At 33.4% G+C, this 21704-nt stretch overlaps 1 protein-coding gene across 1 annotated transcript in view; it reads right to left on the reverse strand.

Moving 5' to 3' along the window:
* Window positions 1–634: 634 nt before the first annotated feature.
* Window positions 635–21704, reverse strand: part of LOC143223565 (uncharacterized) — a 66967-nt gene continuing 45897 nt past the window's right edge. The window contains exons 2-3 of the mRNA XM_076451672.1: window positions 8088–8248; window positions 635–2479 (exon numbers count right to left, since the gene is read on the reverse strand). Of these exons, the coding sequence (XP_076307787.1) occupies window positions 2417–2479; window positions 8088–8248 (224 nt within the window). The 3' untranslated portion in view covers window positions 635–2416. The remainder of the gene's footprint in view (window positions 2480–8087; window positions 8249–21704) is intronic.

The raw sequence follows: 21704 nt of genomic DNA on the forward strand, positions 1-21704 counted from the left end.
ACAATGAAGTCAATTTGTTTACATCAAATAGCTGGACGCATGCCGTATGTACTTAAAAGTAGGCTTAGCTTGTTTTCTCTGATTTTCACCAAATTCATAGCTTTATGGAGCTTGTAAAATATTTCTATTCGTGTGACTTTTTTGTGTTTGTGAATAAGGTTCTGGTTTCGTTTTTCGAATTGGACATTTATATGCTTAACTTTATTGATAATAATATTTGAATAGTAACGAGATATTTAATTAGGAAACTTCTTGGTGAAAGTCACGCCTGTTTATTTGTTAGACAACTGGAAACAACAATATCATCAAAACAACTATTTAAACAAAATACACGCGAAGGTCTCAGTTTTTGTTATAGAAAAATAGTGCTAAGTGACACTAAACAATACTAGATAATTATGATAAATAACATTAAAGCCTACACTCAGTAGATCTTGTTTTGGAAGAAGGTCTTTAGAAGTTACATGGTAGGAAGTACTGATATCCTGACATTCAGAAATCCGTTTAATACGGTTTGGTTTTAAATATAACTTGTGATTTATATTCTGTTGCTGCGTTCGCATATTTTGGGCACATATTAAAACTTGGTTATTCTCTATATTCGCTGATATGTTTTACGATTTTTTGGGTGCAAACAGACAGAACACTGGGCAAAATTTATACTTTGTAAATGTGGCTAAAATATTTTGGGTACGAGAAATAAAACACAAAGTGAAATTCAACGATTTTACAATACATGCACGTTTTTAGGCACAAAAAGTAAATAGATAACGTTTAATTTCGCATAATGTTATTAAAAGTCAACATTTTAAGTAAAATCGTACTTTGCCACAACATTACCTGATATTTTCAAGCGAACATCAAGCCAACAGAGCAATAGTTATACGTTTTATGATACATTTAGTATTGTTAAGAAAATTATTTAGTTTAAACAAATACACATATAGTTATATTAAACAGCTATTTCATCCGTTGATTATAAAGATGTCTTCTCACACTACAAAAATTAAGCACTCAAGTTGCCCTAAGGTCCTATTAACATAGATTGTTATTACTAGTTGTCATGAAATAAAATATACAAGAATGGGCATGAAAAAGAACCCGGATTGTCGTCATGGTATTAATTGAAGACTACCCTAGTTGCTAAGAAACAAATGATTTTTGTTATAACCTCTGTTTCACTTGCAAACTATCTAGTTACTCGAAACACGTGCACATTTGTAACAGCTGATTAAATATACTTTATAGTTGCTAGGAGACATACAGTTTTACACGGTAACAGCTGCTTAACGTGAAGGCTGTTTTAGTTTGCTAAGAGATATACAGGAATACACTGAATAATATTTTCGCATTGAAGTCTCTCACAATAGATAAGTTAAATATATCGAATATATAACTCACAGTTTCTGATACACAGGAACTAACGCTACTATAGGCTGTCACTGGACATGACGTAAACATGAGGTATACGTAAATCAACTGTCATGACAACGGTGGAAACTTTCTAACGGGTTCCTTCATAATATTTATTTCATGCCACCGTTAGCCACATTATTCTTAGTAAATATAAGTTTAACATTGAATATCATATCATCAATAGTTAACAAGTTTAAAATTAAACAGACAACATCAGCATTGATTACCCATTTGTAGCACCCTGAAGGATAGCTTATTTTCTGTGAATAATCTGGTGATAATAAATCGGACCCCAGTCAGACTACTGTTGACGAGTAAGTCACACGCTAGAAATAGCAACTAAAAAAGGGCAAGTTGACAAGCGATATAATAAACTAAAAATCTGAAAATGTGTATATTTTGATTAAAACAAAGGGTATAGTAGCTGAACTAAATTTCACAAAAAATAAGCAGTTATTCCAGTTTTCTTGATATGCACTATGACAAGCAAAGGAGGGAAAGTTAACTAGAGCTTGACTTGTGACGTAAAGTTACATTTAAAATTATTTTACTTGCCTTTAATCTCAGAAACACAACCTAAAACATAGAAGCCAAATGAGGGCACAACAAATGTAAAAATATTTGCGTGTACAAAGTTTAAAAGGTTTTTTTTTAATCCTCTCGTGACAGACTTTGTGACCTTTTAGGCAGAGAGTTCAGCCAAACAGACACCGCACTAATGCTATTGAAGAAATCACCTTTAACTAGCCAGAAATTATTTGAAGAAGCGCGAAGATGGCAAAACATTTAAAAAGACAACTTTCAAATAATCCTAACCTAATGGTTAACCATACACAAATATTATTTTGTTTTGGAGTTTCGAAAGATACTTTTTCTCCCTAGTGGTGGCGAATGAAAACAGAACACAAGCCCGAGGCTAAACTTAAAAAAAGCACGGGTTGTAATCTTAATTGGGGCAACAACTTGAAGAATGGATTTTCATCTGGAACGTTTTTTCTCTCTAATAGCGTCCCCGGGCCCATCTTAATAAAGCATCAGCTAATACATCGAGATGTGCTTTCGTCTGAAAAACAACAAAAGAAACAACAAATGTTAATGTATCAGCCACCCTAATAAAAATGGAACAGATTAGTAAATGATAGTGAGAATTTTCATACTATTTTTATATATTATTGCGCCATTGCTTATTTATGTGTTTATTCAGTTTTTTAACGTTAGGTCTTAAACCTATTTGTGTCACAAAATTTTATCACTGTCTTTATGTGTAACAATATGGAAGTGCACTACTGGCTTCATTATGGTGCATAAATGATTTTAAATATTTTGCCAGTTTCTTCACTATGGTCAACATATGATTTTAAACTGCTAATATGTTTCTACTTTTTCTCTTGCACGAAGTTAAACAAAATGAGTGAAAATTTTTGAAGGCACAAAAAGTTAAATACGATAACCTGGGAAGTGTTAGTTTTAAAACTACTTCATTTTGTTATTTAACTCATTTCTTTCAAAACTTACCTTTGGTACTTATCATTGGATTCCACAAATTGAATGTTTCTCGTTAATAAGTAATGAAGAACGTTAAAACAACGGAAAGAATATTAAAACAAAACTGGTAATAATAGGCTAATAACGATACTTAGTATCACAAAATAGTAATGGACAATAAAGAATATTATATAAGAGGTTGTACAACGATAACCACTTACACGATTATAAGAATCAACAACCGATGTCATGTAACTACTTACATAACTATAAGAATATCATGTAACTACTTACACAACGTTAAGAATCAACAACAGGATGTCACGTAATTATGATATTTACACAAATATAGAACTAATAAATGTCATGTAACTACTCACACGGGTATAAGAGTCAACAACCGATGTTATGTAACTACTTGTACATCTATAAAAATCAACAACTGTATATCATGTAACTACCTATACAGTATAAAAATCAACAACCGGATTTTATATAGCTACTTACACAAGTATAGGAATAAGAAACCGGAAGTGCTGTAACGCATAGTGCTGTGACTGATATGAATTGAAATTAGATTTATTTCGTAATAAAAACAACAACAAACAAATTTTATATTTCTTCACCAGAACTATTGAAGATAACAAAGTAATAATAACTTAAATTCTTTAGTACTGACCATAGTTTTCATTCAAGATTCAAAGCAGGGCGTGTCTATTCAATACAAGCTCAGCAGACAAGTTGTCACATTAAGATTAAATATTGATAACACTTGTTTTCTGAACTATGACACTTCTACTTTTTCAACAGTTAAAAGGCCCGGCATGGCCAGGTGGGTTAAGGCGTTCGACTCGTCATTTGAGGGTCTCGGGTTCGAAACCCTATCACACCAAACATGTTCGCCCTTTTAGCCGTGGGGGCTTTATAATGTGACGGTCAATCCCCTATTGGTTGGTAAAAGAGTAGCCCAAGAGTTGGCGGTGGGTGGTGATGACTAGTTGCCTTTCCTCTAGTCTTACACTGCTAAATTAGGGAGAGCTAGCGCAGATTGTCCTCGTGTAGCTTTGGGTGAAATTTAAAAACAAGCAAAACTCTAAACAACACAGGCAAATTCCAACAATGCAATGGAAGGAGAAAGAGGTCTCGGTGTACCTGACCCTCCTGGGTATTAAAAAAAATTGTATATACCCAAATATCAGAGAGAGAGAGAGAACACAGACAAGCTTCACTAAGTGTTTTATCTGCCTTTAAATTGTGCATATATGAAGTTTAACGTGTCTGTACTTTAAGATATGTTACTACTTTATCGAAAAGAGTCGTAGAAAAAATAATAATAATCGTTCTAAAGATAAAAAAATACATGATTATTCTCCTTTCTGAATTAATTCTCTTTATTGTACTAACATTAATTGCGGATTAGTTAAAGAACCCAGGACTAATTTTCGTTGCGCATCAATACCGGTTTTAAATTATTTAACACGTTTTTGTAATATGAATATTTATGTTTGAGAACACAGCGATGTGACACATTGCTACTATCTAACATAACTCCGAATGACCATGAATGTGTAGAAAATTGTCGGTTGGGATAACTATTGACCACTTCCCTGTAATTTATTTTAGACGAGTTGGTTAGTTCATTAACATTCCCTCAGTTTTCTTGTTGTAAACGTATCCAGTATTTCCATATTGTGAAATTAACTTTCCTTTTTTGGTGCAGTGACAGAATTAGTTGCGTGATTTGTTTTATCCAAATTAACTTTCTTCTTATCAGCAACGATGTATGCCCGTTGTAACAAAATTATAGCTTATAACTTGATCATCCAATGAAAAGATTGCTAGTATGTATCAAAATGTTTAAAAGGTTGTCACATATACGCTATTGTAGAAAATGTTCAACTAATACGGTTCTTACTGAAACGAACTCTTTCATTTTCTTAATTAGCTTAGGCTTGTGAGCATAAAAATCTCACTAATCTATAAAACTTATGTCACGAAACGTTTCGTTCCAAAACCTGCAAAAGCTATTAATACATGTAACTTTGAGAAGCCCTCTCTCTATAAACGCCCACGTCGCTTCTCATAACTTAATTATTATAAGCGCGGCTGTGTACATACTGTTTCACACTTTGAAAGCCCCGGTTCTCAATACTAAACTGCTGGAAGTCTATTACGTTCTTATAACTTCATTTTTATTTCAATGTGAGACGCAACTAATTTCATTTGTCAGTCTAATACAAAATGTCACATGCATCATTCTATATTTGATAAAGTTGCACTCCTGGTGTTTCAAACACACGTGAAAAAACCGGAATTATCTAACAGAAAAGGTTATTACACTAGCTCAGAGCCTGAAAAAAACCAATAAAGCTTCATTTTGTACCTACCTCTTAATTTTAGTGCTTGGTAAATAAATGTAATACGCTTTTGTTCTCCTGTGACAGAACAAAACAATTGTAATTCGCGTGCTATGCAAAGAGAAAAAAAAACGCAAAAAAAAAAGAAACGCAAATTAAATAAAGCAGTAAAACATTATTCGGGTGAAACAGCTATGATAAAGCGTAATCTTCCTCGTGAATTATTCTGTGAATGAGTTGGCGATTACGTAGGTGGTTAGGCAAGATGGATGACACACGTGCGTTTTTTGTTTTGTTTTTACAAGTGCAGAAACGCACACAGCTTAAATTATGCAATATCAAATAAAATGTACGCTACAACATAGATACAAACTATTGTAAAATTTTAGGTAAGAACGGTTATTCGTTTACACCTTTAAAAGAATATATCGCATTTTCATGACTACGTGTGCGGAGTGAGTGAATGAGAGTAGATCGACTGATGGAGGCTTGTTACTATTTATTTTTCTGATTCTAATTCGAAATAGGATTTATGTCATAATATGCTGAATCAACCACAGTTCCCAGTATCCGTCAAGATAGGCTTAGGAGAAAGTTTAAAATCAGATCAGATTCACTTTAACGATACGTGCAAATGTAAGTAGGTGTTTCTAGGAAACAAATGTATCACCTAAAAACTCTCCAACGATAAGTACACAAGTGAATACAAATGCAAGCAGACATATACAGAAGAGAAAAATCTAGCCGTATCATCAAATGAACTGAAAAGTGTATCATCTGATGAACCTATAAAAACTCTAACAGTAAATACAAATTTTTGTGGGTATGTCCAGGATAAAAAACTGTATGATGTGATGAACTGAAAAGTGTATTATCTGATGAACGTACAAAAACTCTAACAAAAAATACAAATATATTTGGGTATGTCCAGGATAAAAACTGTATGATCTGATGAACTGAAAAATGTACCAACTGATGAACCTATTAAAACTAACAATAAGTACAAATATATGTGGGTATGTCCAAGATAAAAACTGTATGATCTGATGAACTGAAAAGTGTATCATCTGATGAACCTACAAAAACTCTAACAAGAAATACAGATATATGGGGGTATGTCCAAGATAAAAACTGTTTTATCTGATGAACTGAAAAGTGTATCATCTGATGAGCCTACAAAAACTCTAACAAGATATACAAATATATGGGGGTATGTCCAAGATAAAAACTGTATGATATGATGAACTGAAAAGTGTATCATCTGATGAGCCTACAAAAACTCTAACAAGAAATACAGATATATGGGGGTATGTCCAAGATAAAAACTGTATTATCTGATGAACTGAAAAGTGTATCATCTGATGAGCCTACAAAAACTCTAACAAGATATACAAATATATGGGGGTATGTCCAATATAAAAACTGTATTATCTGATGAACTGAAAAGTGTATCATCTGATGAGCCTACATAAACTCTAACAAGAAATACAGATATATGGGGGTATGTCCAAGATGAAAACTGTATGATCTGATAAGCCTAAAAACCCATTCTTGATAAGTGCATATGTGAGTGTGTCTAGATAAAAACTGTATGATGCGTGATTCTTACCAATTGTTCAAAGAAATGACACTGCTTACATTGTTTCTACGCGAACCTTAATAAACTTCGTTAATCAAACGTGGCACCATCCTGTTTACATTGTTTACTTCGAAAAATTCTATACGTATAAAAACAATAATAAGTTCACACTATATATTTTACTGTTTTTACCAGTTTTTCTATGTAGACGACAATATCTTAACGTCACATTAACGTATTCTCAAGACGGTTGGTATAGATATTAAAACTTTAATTAAAATAAACTACAGAGCAATGTTTTGACCTTCTCAGGTCAACAACGAGTGTTTGCAACTTCTCTACTTTATTTTAACTTAAATGTTAATACCAATACCAGCCGTCTTCACATTTTTATTTTAAGTGGGTTTCTCTTCATCACAAATTAACGTCACATTGTTCATTGTATTTTTGCCAGATTTTTTTATGTATTCAACATCTTGTTCACATCACATCGTTTACTATGTTTTTTGCTAAATTTTCTATGTAGACAATGTTCTGTTTATATAGTCTACTTTGTAAACTTTAGCTTATTTGTCTTTATTTTTAAACCGTGTTTTCTACGTAGACAACAAACAACCTGTTCACGTGGTTTTTATACAAAGAAGTTAAGTGTAAACGAACGTTGGCATTTCAGAGGGTTTTGTTGCCTTGGTAACCACACAGAAGAGCAGTGTATTGGTTTTTATTTTATAATAAACACGTGTTTCAAGTTGGTCTTTACCTCTGGGAGATATATATTTCCATCATTCCTCGGTCTGTTTTGTTTTTTTAACGCAACATTTTGTACATGTTCGTATAGATCCTGCCTGTCGAAAACATGCAATTTGGTTATAGTGAAAAAACCATCTATCTGTCCACCAAGAAGTTATACTAGACATAAAATTATGTTAAACTCACGTTTTTCCTTCGGTAGCTTTACGACAAGCTTGAAGCTTATAACTCTAAAAATAAGTACACGATGCCTGTAGTAGTCATAACACAAATAGTCTGTTGTGAAACTACGCTCTTAAAAGAAACACTACAAAAAAGAAAAATTAATTACGGCCGGAAGATTTTAATGCAAAGACTTTTCCCCTGGAGCTGATAATAAATTACCTAACGAATAATTGTAAAACTTATATATATATATTTCATAACAAACTGCGAAATATATTTACAGGGTTAGAGAACTCACATATTTAATACTACAACAACTTATTAACTACACGTACGGTTTTATAAAACATGCAAGCTTGTCTATCTTCATCCTCCCCTTGTGGGCAATCAATGAAACCATCACAGAGCTCATGATCATCTATGCATCGGTACCGACTCATTCTGTCAGGGGTGGGACAGGCAAATCTATCAGTTCCATCTTCTGCTGGTGGGCACTCTGTTACCACAAGGATAAAAAAAAAGGTTCTATATTTTCAGTTTATTTCTAAATCATCGAGCTATAGAACTACAAACTATGACAATAAATTTCTATTAATATCTCCCTGCATGTATCAAGTGTTTCATTTTCATTACAATTACAGAATAAAAAGTATTCACTACGTGTTCTACATATCAACGTTTTCTTTACTGACGTCACACATCTGTATGGAGAGATTAAACGTTTTATTTACAATATATACAAACATGAAACATTGACGTTTCACGAAAAATATTTAGTTTTTAATGTTCTCATTATGGGAACTAAACACTGATATTTAGTTTTATTAGAGATATGATATTTAAATATTTAGCTCACATTAACTAATTCTGGCAAATGTTTAATTGGCATGACCAGGTGGTTAAATCCCTCGACCATGAATCTGAGGGGTACGGGTTCAAATCCCCATCACACCAAACATGCTCGCCCTTACAGCCGTGGGGACGTTATAATGTGACGGTCAATCCCACTATTCATTGGTAAAAGAGTAGTCCAAAAGTTGGTGGTGGGTGATGATGACTAGCTGCCTTCCCTTTAGTCTTACACTGCTAAATTTGGGACGGCTAACGCAGATAGCCCTGATGTAGCTTTACGCGAAATTTAAAACAAGCAATATTTAATTGTTTATCTTTTCACTGTGAGAAAAATATATACATTTCAGGTGTCGCTTTTAAACTCCAATAATTGAACCGTTTGTTCTCCGTCAACACCACTATTCACGTCCCTAATAACGCCACTGTTTCTATAACTGATAATGGTTTTCCACTCATCCACAATACAAGTTATATACAGATCAACACACACATATACATATTAATTGTGTTCTTTTAAAGAAATTAGTACATGTATCACTGGTGATATCCTTATTACTGAAATACCATAGTGAAGGTGGTATTTCAGATTAATTGTACAAATTTTCTGCTGACGATGCATAAAAACATACTGTTATCCAGTACCCTGGAAATCTTTATATGTTCTCAGCAGAATTGATACACGAAAATTGTGGCGTAAATATATTAAACAGTGATCATTTATCAGGATTAAAAGTCTTATGCTCTAGTCCCGTTGATTAGGAGGTGAAACTAATCGAGCTTTGCCTGAATTTAAAAGCTCGCATGTACAGTAACATTCACATACATATATTTGTGCCTAAAATGCTTGCACATCCGCGATGTAATGAAATAGCCCACTCTAATTAGAACACGCCTTTGAACGTGACTGATGTTAACACAAACGACAAAATAGCACACTGATGTGATTAGAACACACTTGTGAATATATCTATCGAAATTGCAACATTTTCAAACAATGTGAAACATCGCACACGTTGATGTGGCCAATAAGTGTGCGAACACGTCTGATGAACATTTCACACGTTTCTAACCAGAATAAATTCATTCTTCTTTACAAGGTGAAGAATAGTGAAATGTTCTAAAGTGCTGAGTTTTGGAACCATTTCTTTCACTTTTTAATTCCTCGCGCGTTTCGTGTGATAACTCTTTTATCAGAATTGATATTTCTTACAAACTGGGATATTGTAGTCCCAGAAAATAACTGTGGACTTTATGATAATAAGGTTATACATTCATAACCTGTACAAAGTGAGATGCTCTTCAATGGCAGATTGGTATATGTGCGGCCTTATACTACTAGAAGCTGGATTTTGATATCCGTGGAGGGTAGAGCAAAGATAGCTCTTTGTGTGTTTTGTGCCCAATAACAAACAAACAAACTGAAATATTGTAGTCTCACAATAACTGTGTACTTTATGATAATAATGTGACCCATTTATAACCCATACAAACTGTGATATTATAGTATCACATAAGATTGGTTTGTTTTGTTTGAAGCTAAGCACCAATGTCTATGCTCTGAACACCAGCGGTATCGAAAACCCGATTTCTGGAGTTGGAAATCTGCAAACATATCGCTGTGCCAATGAGGGTCATCACATAATAGCTATGAATTGGTTATAGTAATGAGGCACGATAATATAAAGGTATGTAGCTCAAACTACATTATACCAGAACAAAGTGCAGTGAACATAGTAGATCACAAAGTGACAGAAACTACTATTATATATACGTGTAAAAAATCACGTGATTACTAAGCAATCTAAAGATGATACACAGGGGTTTCAAACACCATAGAACATAAAATATCAAGTATCTCACGAGGTAATTTTAATTTTAAAAATCACAATTTTTGAAATATGGAAAAATTCGCGTCTCTGATTCAGTTTATTGATTTTTTAAAAACCTAACATTTAAAAACAATTTTCCAAGCATTATTAAAATCAGTATGGAGAATAATTCATATATTTCGTCTAATTTTATTATATATTGATCCTAATCACTCCTTAATTTTTTATGCTGTAATACTGAACTAGATTATATATTAAAAAATATTAGATTGTATAATAATTTTATTATATATTGATCCTAATCACTGCTGTAATACTGAACTAGATTATATATTAAAAAATATTAGATTGGCCCAGCGACATTATTTGTTTGTTTTGAATTTCGCGCAAAGCTATTCGAGGGCTATCTGCGCTAGCCGTCCCTAATTTAGTAGTGTAAGACTAGAGGGAAGGCAGCTAGTCATCACCACCCACTGTCGACTCTTGGGATACTCTTTTACCAACGAATAGTGGGATTGACTGTCACATTGTAACGCCCCAGGCTTGAAAGGGCGAGCATGTTTGGTGCGGCCGGGATTCTAACCCGCGGCCTTCGGATTAGGAGTCGAACGCCTTGACACGCTTGGCCATGCCGGGCCAACCCAGCGACATACAGAACGTGGTGGTTCTGTGTGTATTTAAGTGTAACTTCTATCCTCTCTACCAATCATCGAGCTGTATTCACAAACTGAACTTCATAACAGCCATTTGTAATTGGTATAGTAAAGAACAAACAAGAAATTTGCTTAAAGCAGGACACATCACATTGTATAGTATATAAATAGAGAATGTTTAGTAAAACATTCACAATGTTGTAAAACGTATAACAAAAACACGATTGTCAAGCAACACCTCTGACGCTGTATCAATGGTATAGTATATTATACTACACTATGCGTGACTTGATTGTATAACTTGACTGTCTGGCTGACATTTCATTTTCAATCCTCACGTAAGGCTTGCGAATAGAATTTAAATTTAATAAACGAGATGTCCCAACACTAGCAGAAAAAGATCTTCGATTGTTTTGTATTTTACTCCGTTATTTTTTAGGTTTAGGTTTTTTTCTTTTAGCGCAAGGTGCAAAATGGTCTATTTGTTTAGTGTCTACTTCGGGCATCAAACCCAAAATCTACTTAGATTTGTCATTTAAGAATTCTAGCCTTTTCACTTTTGTTAACTTCGTATTTTTGTAAGTTTCTAAGACCCTAAGCAATATTATGACTTGGTTTGATTTGTTGTGCGCTAAGCTACTCAGTGAGCATCAGCCATTTTTAATTTAGCAGTGATAGAATAGAGGAAAGGCAACTAGTCAATGCCACTCACCGCCAGTCTTGAAATACTTTTTTACCAATAAATAGTGAAGTTGACCGTCACATTATAATGCTTACAAGTTTTGTGAAAAGGATTCGAATTTGTGACTCGCAGATTGTGAGTCGAGGAACTTAAACATGTCAGGCCTAATATTATGTCATGGAAATACTAGAATAATTTTATTATCATCGAATAAGGATAATTTTCACTAATGGTTTTAATTTCAATTATGCAACTGGTACGTATGCTCGTGTTGTACACATAGATGTGAAAATGGATTTTTAACAATGAAAAGAAAAATTATATTTGTGTCTTGGTGTTAGAAGTATATGCAGAAGAAGGACCAATATAATGTATCACTTGTGTTATCGATCAGCTACAAAATAATCTGTATCTTGGTATTAGAGAAATATGCAGAATTATTAAACGTATAATCAATCACTATTCAGGGTTAGCTACAACAGTAGTCACTGTACTGGTATTATAGACACCTGCAGAAGTAGTCTATATAATAAAAATCACTCGTTGGTGGTAAAGTTGAAAGGTTCTCAGTGGTTTGTCTCAAGCAGAAGCCTCTGGATAAAGTCCCATTCTAGTGGGAATTTTTTTATAACCTTTTAAAAATATTATTCCTTGATTATGTTTAGAGAAAGATATTACAATATTGTTGGGAAAAAACACAGAACACAATAACATGGTGTACATTTGAATTATTTTTTAAAATTAGATCATTAAAATTGGTGTTGCGGTGGTTAAATCATTCGATTATTAGGTGTAAGTCTCAAATTCAAATCTCCATCGAGTTTTTATGTTAATTTCTTATAATAGTTATCATCATATTTACAACAAGCTCTTCGATTATTTGGCGAATATGAATACAGTTAAACGTTAAAATAAAATATAATATCATATTACATAATAAACAGAATCGAACAGTTGTATGTGTCAGTATTGGATATACAAGACTGTTTAGTGTAAATGTTATTATTTTGTGACTTGATATTTAATGATTGTTTAGTTTTTATGATATAAGTATTAAATATGAGTTATTTTAAATTTGTCACAACTAACAAATTACTTCATTACGTAACTCTGTATGAATTGTGTTTGCTGTTACATTGTTATCTAGGCTTTACTCATATCGTTAATGTAACGGTACTCGAATCTTCGGTAATGTTTTCATTATCTTAACTGAGTATCGTTACATTATGCGATGACTCACATAGTTTAGAGAAAGTTCGGGACCTCAGTGAACAACGTAGAAGTATAGTGTGGTTTATTATAAAAAAAGTCAGAAAACGTGAAGTTAGCCGGCGTGTGAGTGTTTTAGGGGTAATGGATGATATTTAAGTAAGTTTCACAGTTTAGTAGAGACAAGGAAAATAACTTGTCTTGTCAAATGGTGTTATAAAATTTAGCCAGTTTGTGTAGACTTTGATGAAGAAGAGACAGTTATTTAAAGTTCGAGATACAACAGTGGTAACCCATGGGGTAATGTAAGTGAATTATTCACTGATAAGATTACATAAAAATAATTCGTCATGTCAATTGGATTTTAAAGAAGTTGAATCAGCCTGAATGGACTTTTGACAAGAAAATAAAATCATTCAGAGATGTGACTTCCTATAGTGTAAAGAGGTTTTGTACATACGTTTGACTTCTTCTGAATGTATTATTTTAAAATAAGTGGATTGTATGCTGTCCTATAATTGTTCAAGTTTATCACCAACGAGTCACAGACATCTACTGTAAAAAATCCAAGCCCTTATACATGAAACTCTAACAGTTAAAAATAGCTTTAATATCTTTTCAATGCAATAGACACTTTATTTATGACGTTTTTCATCTTCAGTACGAATTATTTTTTAAATTAAGCAAAAATGATAAACATTTTAATCAAATTTAAACTTTTTGTGAATTTGCCCTTCACCATAAAATTCATTGCCCTTCAAATCCAAATTAATAGGCCCGGCATGGCCAAGCGCGTTAAGTCGTTCAACTCGTAATCCGAGGGTCGCGGGTTCGAATCTCGGTCGCACCAAACATGCTGGCCCTTTCAGCCGTGAGGGCGTTATAATGTGACAGTCAATCCCACTATTCGTTGGTAAAAGAGTAGCCCAAGAGTCGGCGGTGGGTGGTGACGACTATCTGCCTTCCCTCTAGTCTTACACTGCTAAATTAGGGACGTCTAGCGCAGATAGCCCTCGAGTAGCTTTGCGCGAAATTTAAAACAAACAAACAAACAAACCAAATTAATAAATCGCAGGGTTAGACATTTGACAGTGTATAAATATTGCTTCGATAATGCGTTTTTCGCATGGTTCATTATGTAAGGTTTTATCAAGAATATTTGAACATATCACATAAAAACAGCATAAGTCAAAATTTATAATAAGGAACAACTTACACGAGATGACAAATAAATACAAAAATATTGTTTTCGTAAACTGTTAGAAAAAAATAGACATTCTCCATACATATGTTGTTAGTACAATATAAATATTTTTAAGAAAACACATTCATAAAATATTTATTCAGATTTAATTTTCGGATTAAAATTTATAATGCTATCAACATTTACAGTAAAATGACGGTTATTAACCAGTACTCACATAATCAAGTATTGTTTACAGTAAATAACAACGGTTTGTATCGTGGTATTAGATGTATCTACGTGTGTGTGTGTTTTCTTATAACAAAGCCACATCGGGCTACCTGCTGAGCCCACCGATGGAAATCGAACCCCAGATTTTAGCGCTACAAGTCCATTGACTTACCGCTGTACTAGCGAGGGGCGAGAAGTATCTTTAACTGGGACACATACAATAAACCGTTGTTCTTCCTATGATATACGCATGCAAACAGATAAAGCGTGGTAGTGAAAAACCTTATACGAGGCCACTATTCCCTTCTTGTTTATTTTAGGGGCTGTAATTTATGATATCTCTAATATAGCTAATTCATCTAGAAAATAAACCCAATACAACGAGCATTCCAATCAACACAAGGTAAAATGGTCCACAAGATTCACACAATTAAGACATACAATAACCACCAAAATCTTGAACTTTGAAGACCTATGTTAAATTATGAATAGAAACAACAGAACAATAGTTCATGGTCGTCACAAAAATATTAACTTTTTAAAGACTTCTTCTTCTTCTTCATGTGTCAAATCTGCGGCAGACATCGACGACCATGGCATGTCAGACTTCTCTGTTGTCAGTCCTCCTTATCAAATAGATGTTGCTCATTGAGTTCTTGGTGACATAGTTATTGAGGCTGTCGATATATTTAGTTCTTTGACACCCTCTGCTTTTCCTCCCTTCTATTTTTCCACATAGCATATGTTTCTCTATCCCATTCTTCCTACAGATGTGTCCTAGAAATTCCATTTGTCTCTTTCTTATAGTTTTCATGAGGGACCTTTTGTATCCTGCCAGTTCCATGACTTCCACATTTGTTTTTCTTTCAGTCCATGATATTTTTAGCATCCTTCTAATCTCTTCTCTGTATCTTTGTTCAGTGTCCAGCTCTCACAGCCATATAAGAGAATAGACCATATTATGATTTCAAGGTGTTAATCTTAGTGACATTTGTTATGTTCCTGTTTGTGAATATGGACTTCATTTTATAGAAAGTATCCTTGGACATTGCAATTCCTTTCTTTATTTCTGTATCACTCTTTGCATTTGATGTTATAGTATATCCAAGATATTTGAAGCTTTCGAATTGTTTTATTCTCACGTCCTTGCTGGTTATGCTACATGTGGGTGTAATTGATTGTTTTTAAAGCCTAAATAACAATAAAAACTAAATTAACGCAATAAAGCTACCTACTATTATCACAAAACACTAATACTATAATATTCAACTCGTGAGTGAACGACATCTTTGTACCATAATTTTATTGTTATCAAAATTTTCCTTATCTCGACATTCCTATCTATTGACAGGTAATTCATTATTCTTTCAAATGAGTATCCAGAAGAAAAGGGAATAATTTGAGGTTTCAAAATTCCAAGATTATTTTTGGTCATGCGCAAGAGGGAAGAGGTTAACATTGAAAAGTAAAGGATAAGCAAAAAAAAAAGGTGGGGAGGAGGTAAAAAAACGGAAAATAGAAATACCATAACGAGGTTGTGTATTCACTATTGAGTATTGTTGCTGATGTATTCACTATTGAGTATTGTTGCTGACGCTGCATTTCTATAACGCTTTTCCAATAGGTTCGGTACGGTGAAATTATGGCTGAATTTCTTGAGCACTTTAACTGAAGGTACGAGAGAAATATGTCATTATTGTAAAGAATATTTACTCCTGATGTATATATACAATCCATACTTTTATATGACTTTTTAAGAGACTCGGATAAGGATATAGAAAATAACGTTAATGAATTTTCCAATTGAAAAAGTATTAATCCCGTCGTTCATAGCTTGAGTTCTCCAGTTTGGGTGCTTGTGATCAACCTAGTATGGCAAACAAAAACATTTATCATAAGGCTAATAATATTTTAATCAACTTCAAAAAAGTACGCCAGATGTCAGGCTGACGATGACCGAAGAAGGTCGAAACGTTGTTCGTTCCTCTACATAAATATTTTCTCAACCCAAACTAGCCATTTTTACATATATATTTCTCTGCAAGTGGGTTTTTTCGTCATCACTGATTATCCAAACAAATATTCCTGAGTTATCGCTAGAAATATTTATTAGTTTCTGTCTTAGCACCTTTTGATCAGTTTATTTTTTATTGAACTTTACGTAAAGCGACTTAAGGGAATTTAGAGCTGATAGACTAGAAGACAGCCAGTTAGTCAACACTACCTACTAACAACTCTTGGGCTATTCTTTACCAATGACTAGAGGGGTTGGCCATCATGTTATAATGCCATCATGGCTGAAAGGACGAGCATGTTCGATGACGGAATTTGATCTCGTCACCTACAGCATTCATGCCGAGTATCCTACCTACCAGTTCAAGCTGAACCCTATATCACGTTATTCTCGTTGCTTTACTTACAATAAAATACCACGAACAATTGGCTTAGTATGGCAGTTTCAAAGAAGTGTATATTGCTAAATGAAGCCATTAATTTCTTCTAAAGATGTGAAAATGCACATGGTATCTCAGCGGTAAGACTGAAGGCTTATAGCGTTAGAATTGGGGTTTGATGCCTGAGGTGGGCACGAAGCAAATTTTTCACTGTGTAGTTTTGCAAGCGGTATGAACATTAGAAGCAGTAATAGATTCTAATATGTTTTAGCCAACTGAACCATAGCGCCTCAAATGTCACACTCTTTTCATTATTGACTCTCCAATTTGAAATCCGAAAAGATGCCTTGTTTGTTTTAGAATTAAGCACAAAGCTACACAATGGGCTTTCTGTACTCTGTCTGCTAAGGGATCGAAGCCCGGTTTCTAGCGGAGTGAGTTCACAGACATACCATTGTGCCACCAGGAGGCTGGGTGCCTTAATCTGCGCCAGTTAGTTTGTAGAACTCTGTATCTTGTTTCGTCAGTTACCTTGGGTTGAAAGTATCGATCTTTAATATTTTAACTCGAAAATCTGAAGGGTGGTACATCGCGTGCATACTCAGGAATTTTTGTAAAGAAATAAAAGGTGAGGTCAAGAGAAATTGCTGTCCTTTTATTGTGATGTGTGAAACAAATTAGATGTTTTATTTTTTTCGGTTTAAAAAGGTGTCCTATTTCTGTGGGATGGTCAAGTGATATCGGTGGCGTGTGTGTGTTTTTCGTATAGCAAAGCCACAAAGGGCTATCTGCTCAGCCCACCGAGGGGAATCGAACCCCTGATTTTAGCGTTGTAAATCCGGAGACATACCGCTGTACTAGCGGGGGGCCATATCGGTAGCAAATGCACTGTGGAAGATTTGACCTTATTCGAACAAATATACCAGACGTGATCATAGACAGATTTTAATTAGGCCTTATCTGCATTCAGAAATAAAAATTGTGACAATATTTTGTCTCTTTCAGATAGAAGTGCAGCTGTTTCCGGGTTTATAAAAGGTTCTGTCGTCTTGTGTACACATCTCCATACTTAGAGATAGGTGTGTTGTCACATGTACGTGTCTTCACAGTTAGAGGTAAGTGTATTGTCATGTGTACGCATCGCCACATTTAGCGAAAGGCGTGTTTTTATGTGTAGTCATCGCCTCATACAGAATGACTGACGTACGACCATCTTTTACCTTGTGTATACGCACGTTCATATTTAAAAAGAGCACAAGGACGTTTCGTCTTGTGCTTTCGTTTCCTGAGTGAGTTGTACTCGCTTGGACAAATAAATGTTTACGTGTTTCCGTGAAAATGCGTCCAGTCTGTTTCCTCTATACAGTCAGATTAAAATTCAGTTTAACTTTGTTATATGAATTTTGCTAATAAACCTCTTATACAACGAATACTACTCCCGACTTGTATTTACTGAAAACGTATACACGATTTATTGTTTACATATAAGAACAACGACACGTGATATACAACTAGCTTGAGGTGGGTGAACCTTTTGTTTCCTTTTCAACACGAATTTAACATTGTGCACGTTTCGTACAAAAAGTAATTTTACTTTGTTTCCTTTCTTCCTATTATACGTAAAAGGATCCCGTGATGTTTTCTTCGAGTTATTCAAAAGCACAAGCAGGAGAAATAAATTCGTTATTTTGTATAAGCCTTAAAGGGTAATTTGCTTCAAGTGGAACACCATACAATTTTATAGAATAATTCCAAAAGCTTAGAAAGCGTGACTGTGATATATACAAGATCTGTATAGGTTTCTATTTTGTGTCATGGTCTCGAAACAGTAAAACACGATGTAGAAAGCACAGGAAAACAGGAACATTCTTCATATATTATCAATATCCAGCTCGTAAAGAATAATGGAGTGATTTTTTTCTCAACAGGAAATACGGTCTTTCTTCGGCGAGATTCAAAAATCTCGAGACTTGTAAGTCGCGAGCAGCTTTTGATGAGTGGTGGTGACTTTAGTTTCTGTTCTTACCATTTTTTCAGCGATGCACTATAGAAGATGAACATTCACATGACTCTCTGTAATACACATTGCCAATTAGATATTTCAAAGAAGTAAAATGACGCTTTCAATTTTTTTTTTAGTTTCCCGGAAAAAAGACAATTTCTTTCATAAGTAAGATAATACTCTGAATATTAAGCATAAGTTTTACGCTATTTTTTGTTTTTGCTATTTAAAGGAATATTTAAGGGCAATTTCATTGAGCCATTACTGTTTACCTACTCGTTTACTCAATATATTGGACCTCTAACGCCATTGTTCCAGTTTTTTGTGTGCGTGTGAATGCTGTTCGTAATTGCAAATAAACTTACATTATGTTGTCTCATAAACGAATCAATTGAGTGACATTCAACAAACGTCGCCATAGCAACAAACTTGTTGAACCGCCACTGATGATTTATATACGTGTTACCCGTGATTATACAGCTGCCAAGCCTTCAGTGTGACACACAGAATTTAGGGACACAAAATAAAGTTTAATGGAGTTAATCGAGATGTTAATTGGATTACTAATGGTACTCACATTTAGCCTCCTACATATACAGCCCAATTTATTCATCTGCTAATTTATTTATGGAAAATAAAATATTTTAAGAACTATAAAATGAGTGGCTTAAAACCGCACAAATATTTTATTGTTTACTGGTCTTGGAAAATTATAAGTTCAAGGAATTAACTATTGTATGTAACTAGAATTTTTTGGTAAAACATATGAAACACCTGTCACCTCGAATGGATATCTTCTTGTGTTTCTGTTTTAAATATTTTAACGTATGATCATACGTCTTTAAGATTAACACTACTACAATGTAACAAAATAAAAGTATGCTGGTTACAGAGAATTATTGTTGATAATATACTATTTGTGTATTAGAATGACGAATGGGACAAGTTAAGCTAGTAAAATAAGTATTATTTAAAAATATTATACAACCAGTTGGATTGAATAAGGATAATGAAAAAACGAAGTCAGTGAGAGAAGTGTGGTTAATAATACATATATTATCTTCCTGTTGACAGGATAATGAAAAAAATTAAAGTAAGTGAGAAAAATGCTGTTGATAATACATACATTATCTACCTGTTGACAGGATAATGAAGTAATTAAAGTGAATGAAAAAAGTGCTGCTGATAATACATATATTATCTACCTGTTGACAGGAAAATGAAATAATTAAAGTGAATGAAAAAAGTGTTGTTGATAATACATATATTACCTACCTGTTGACAGGATAATGAAGTAATTAAAGTGAGTGGGAGAAGTGTTGTTGATAATACATTTATTATCTACCTGTTGACAGGATAATGAAGTAATTAAAGTGAGTGGGAGAAGTGTTGTTGATAATACATATATTATATATGTGTTGACAGGATAATGAAGTAATTAAAGTGAGTGGGAGAAGTGTTGTTGATAATACATGTATTATCTACCTGTTGACAGGATAATGAAGTAATTAAAGTGAGTGGGAGAAGTGTTGTTGATAATACATGTATTATCTACCTGTTGACAGGATAATGAAGTAATTAAAGTGAGTGGGAAGAGTGTTGTTGATAATACATATATTATATATCTGTTGACAGGATAATGAAGTAATTAAAGTGAGTGGGAGAAGTGTTGTTGATAATACATATATTATATATCTGTTGACAGGATAATGAAGTAATTAAAGTGAGTGGGAGAAGTGTTGTTGATAATACATATATTATATATCTGTTGACAGGATAATAAAGTAATTAAAGTGAGTAGGAGAAGTGTTGTTGATAATACATGTATTATCTACCTGTTGACAGGATAATGAAGTAATTAAAGTGAGTGGGAGAAGTATTGTTGATAATACATATATTATATATCTGTTGACAGGATAATGAAGTAATTAAAGTGAGTGGGAGAAGTGTTGTTAATAATACATATATTATATATCTGTTGAGAGGATAATGAAGTAATTAAAGTGAGTGGGAGAAGTGTTGTTGATAATACATATATTATATATCTGTTGACAGGATAATGAAGTAATTAAAGTGAGTGGGAGAAGTGTTGTTGATAATACATATATTATATATCTGTTGACAGGATAATGAAGTAATTAAAGTGAGTGGGAGAAGTGTTGTTGATAATACATATATTATATATCTGTTGACAGGATAATGAAGTAATTAAAGGGAGTAGGAGAAGTGTTGTTGATAATACATGTATTATCTACCTGTTGACAGGATAATGAAGTAATTAAAGTGAGTGGGAGAAGTATTGTTGATAATACATATATTATATATCTGTTGACAGGATAATGAAGTAATTAAAGTGAGTGGGAGAAGTGTTGTTGATAATACATATATTATCTACCTGTTGACAGGATAATGAAGTAATTAAAGTGAGTGGGAGAAGTATTATTAATAATACATGTATTATTTACCTGTTGACAGGATAATGAAGTAATTAAAGTGAGTGGGAGAAGTGTTGTTGATAATACATATATTATATATATGTTGACAGGATAATGAAGTAATTAAAGTGAGTGGGAGAAGTATTGTTGATAATACATATATTATATATCTGTTGACAGGATAATGAAGTAATTAAAGTGAGTGGGAGAAGTGTTGTTGATAATACATATATTATATATATGTTGACAGGATAATGAAGTAATTAAAGTGAGTGGGAGAAGTATTATTAATAATACATGTATTATTTACCTGTTGACAGGATAATGAAGTAATTAAAGTGAGTGGGAGAAGTGTTGTTGATAATACATATATTATATATGTGTTGACAGGATAATGAAGTAATTAAAGTGAGTGGGAGAAGTGTTGTTGATAATACATGTATTATCTACCTGTTGACAGGATAATGAAGTAATTAAAGTGAG

This window comes from Tachypleus tridentatus, chromosome 8, assembly GCF_004210375.1.
Source record: "Tachypleus tridentatus isolate NWPU-2018 chromosome 8, ASM421037v1, whole genome shotgun sequence".
Taxonomy (NCBI): domain Eukaryota; kingdom Metazoa; phylum Arthropoda; class Merostomata; order Xiphosura; family Limulidae; genus Tachypleus; species Tachypleus tridentatus.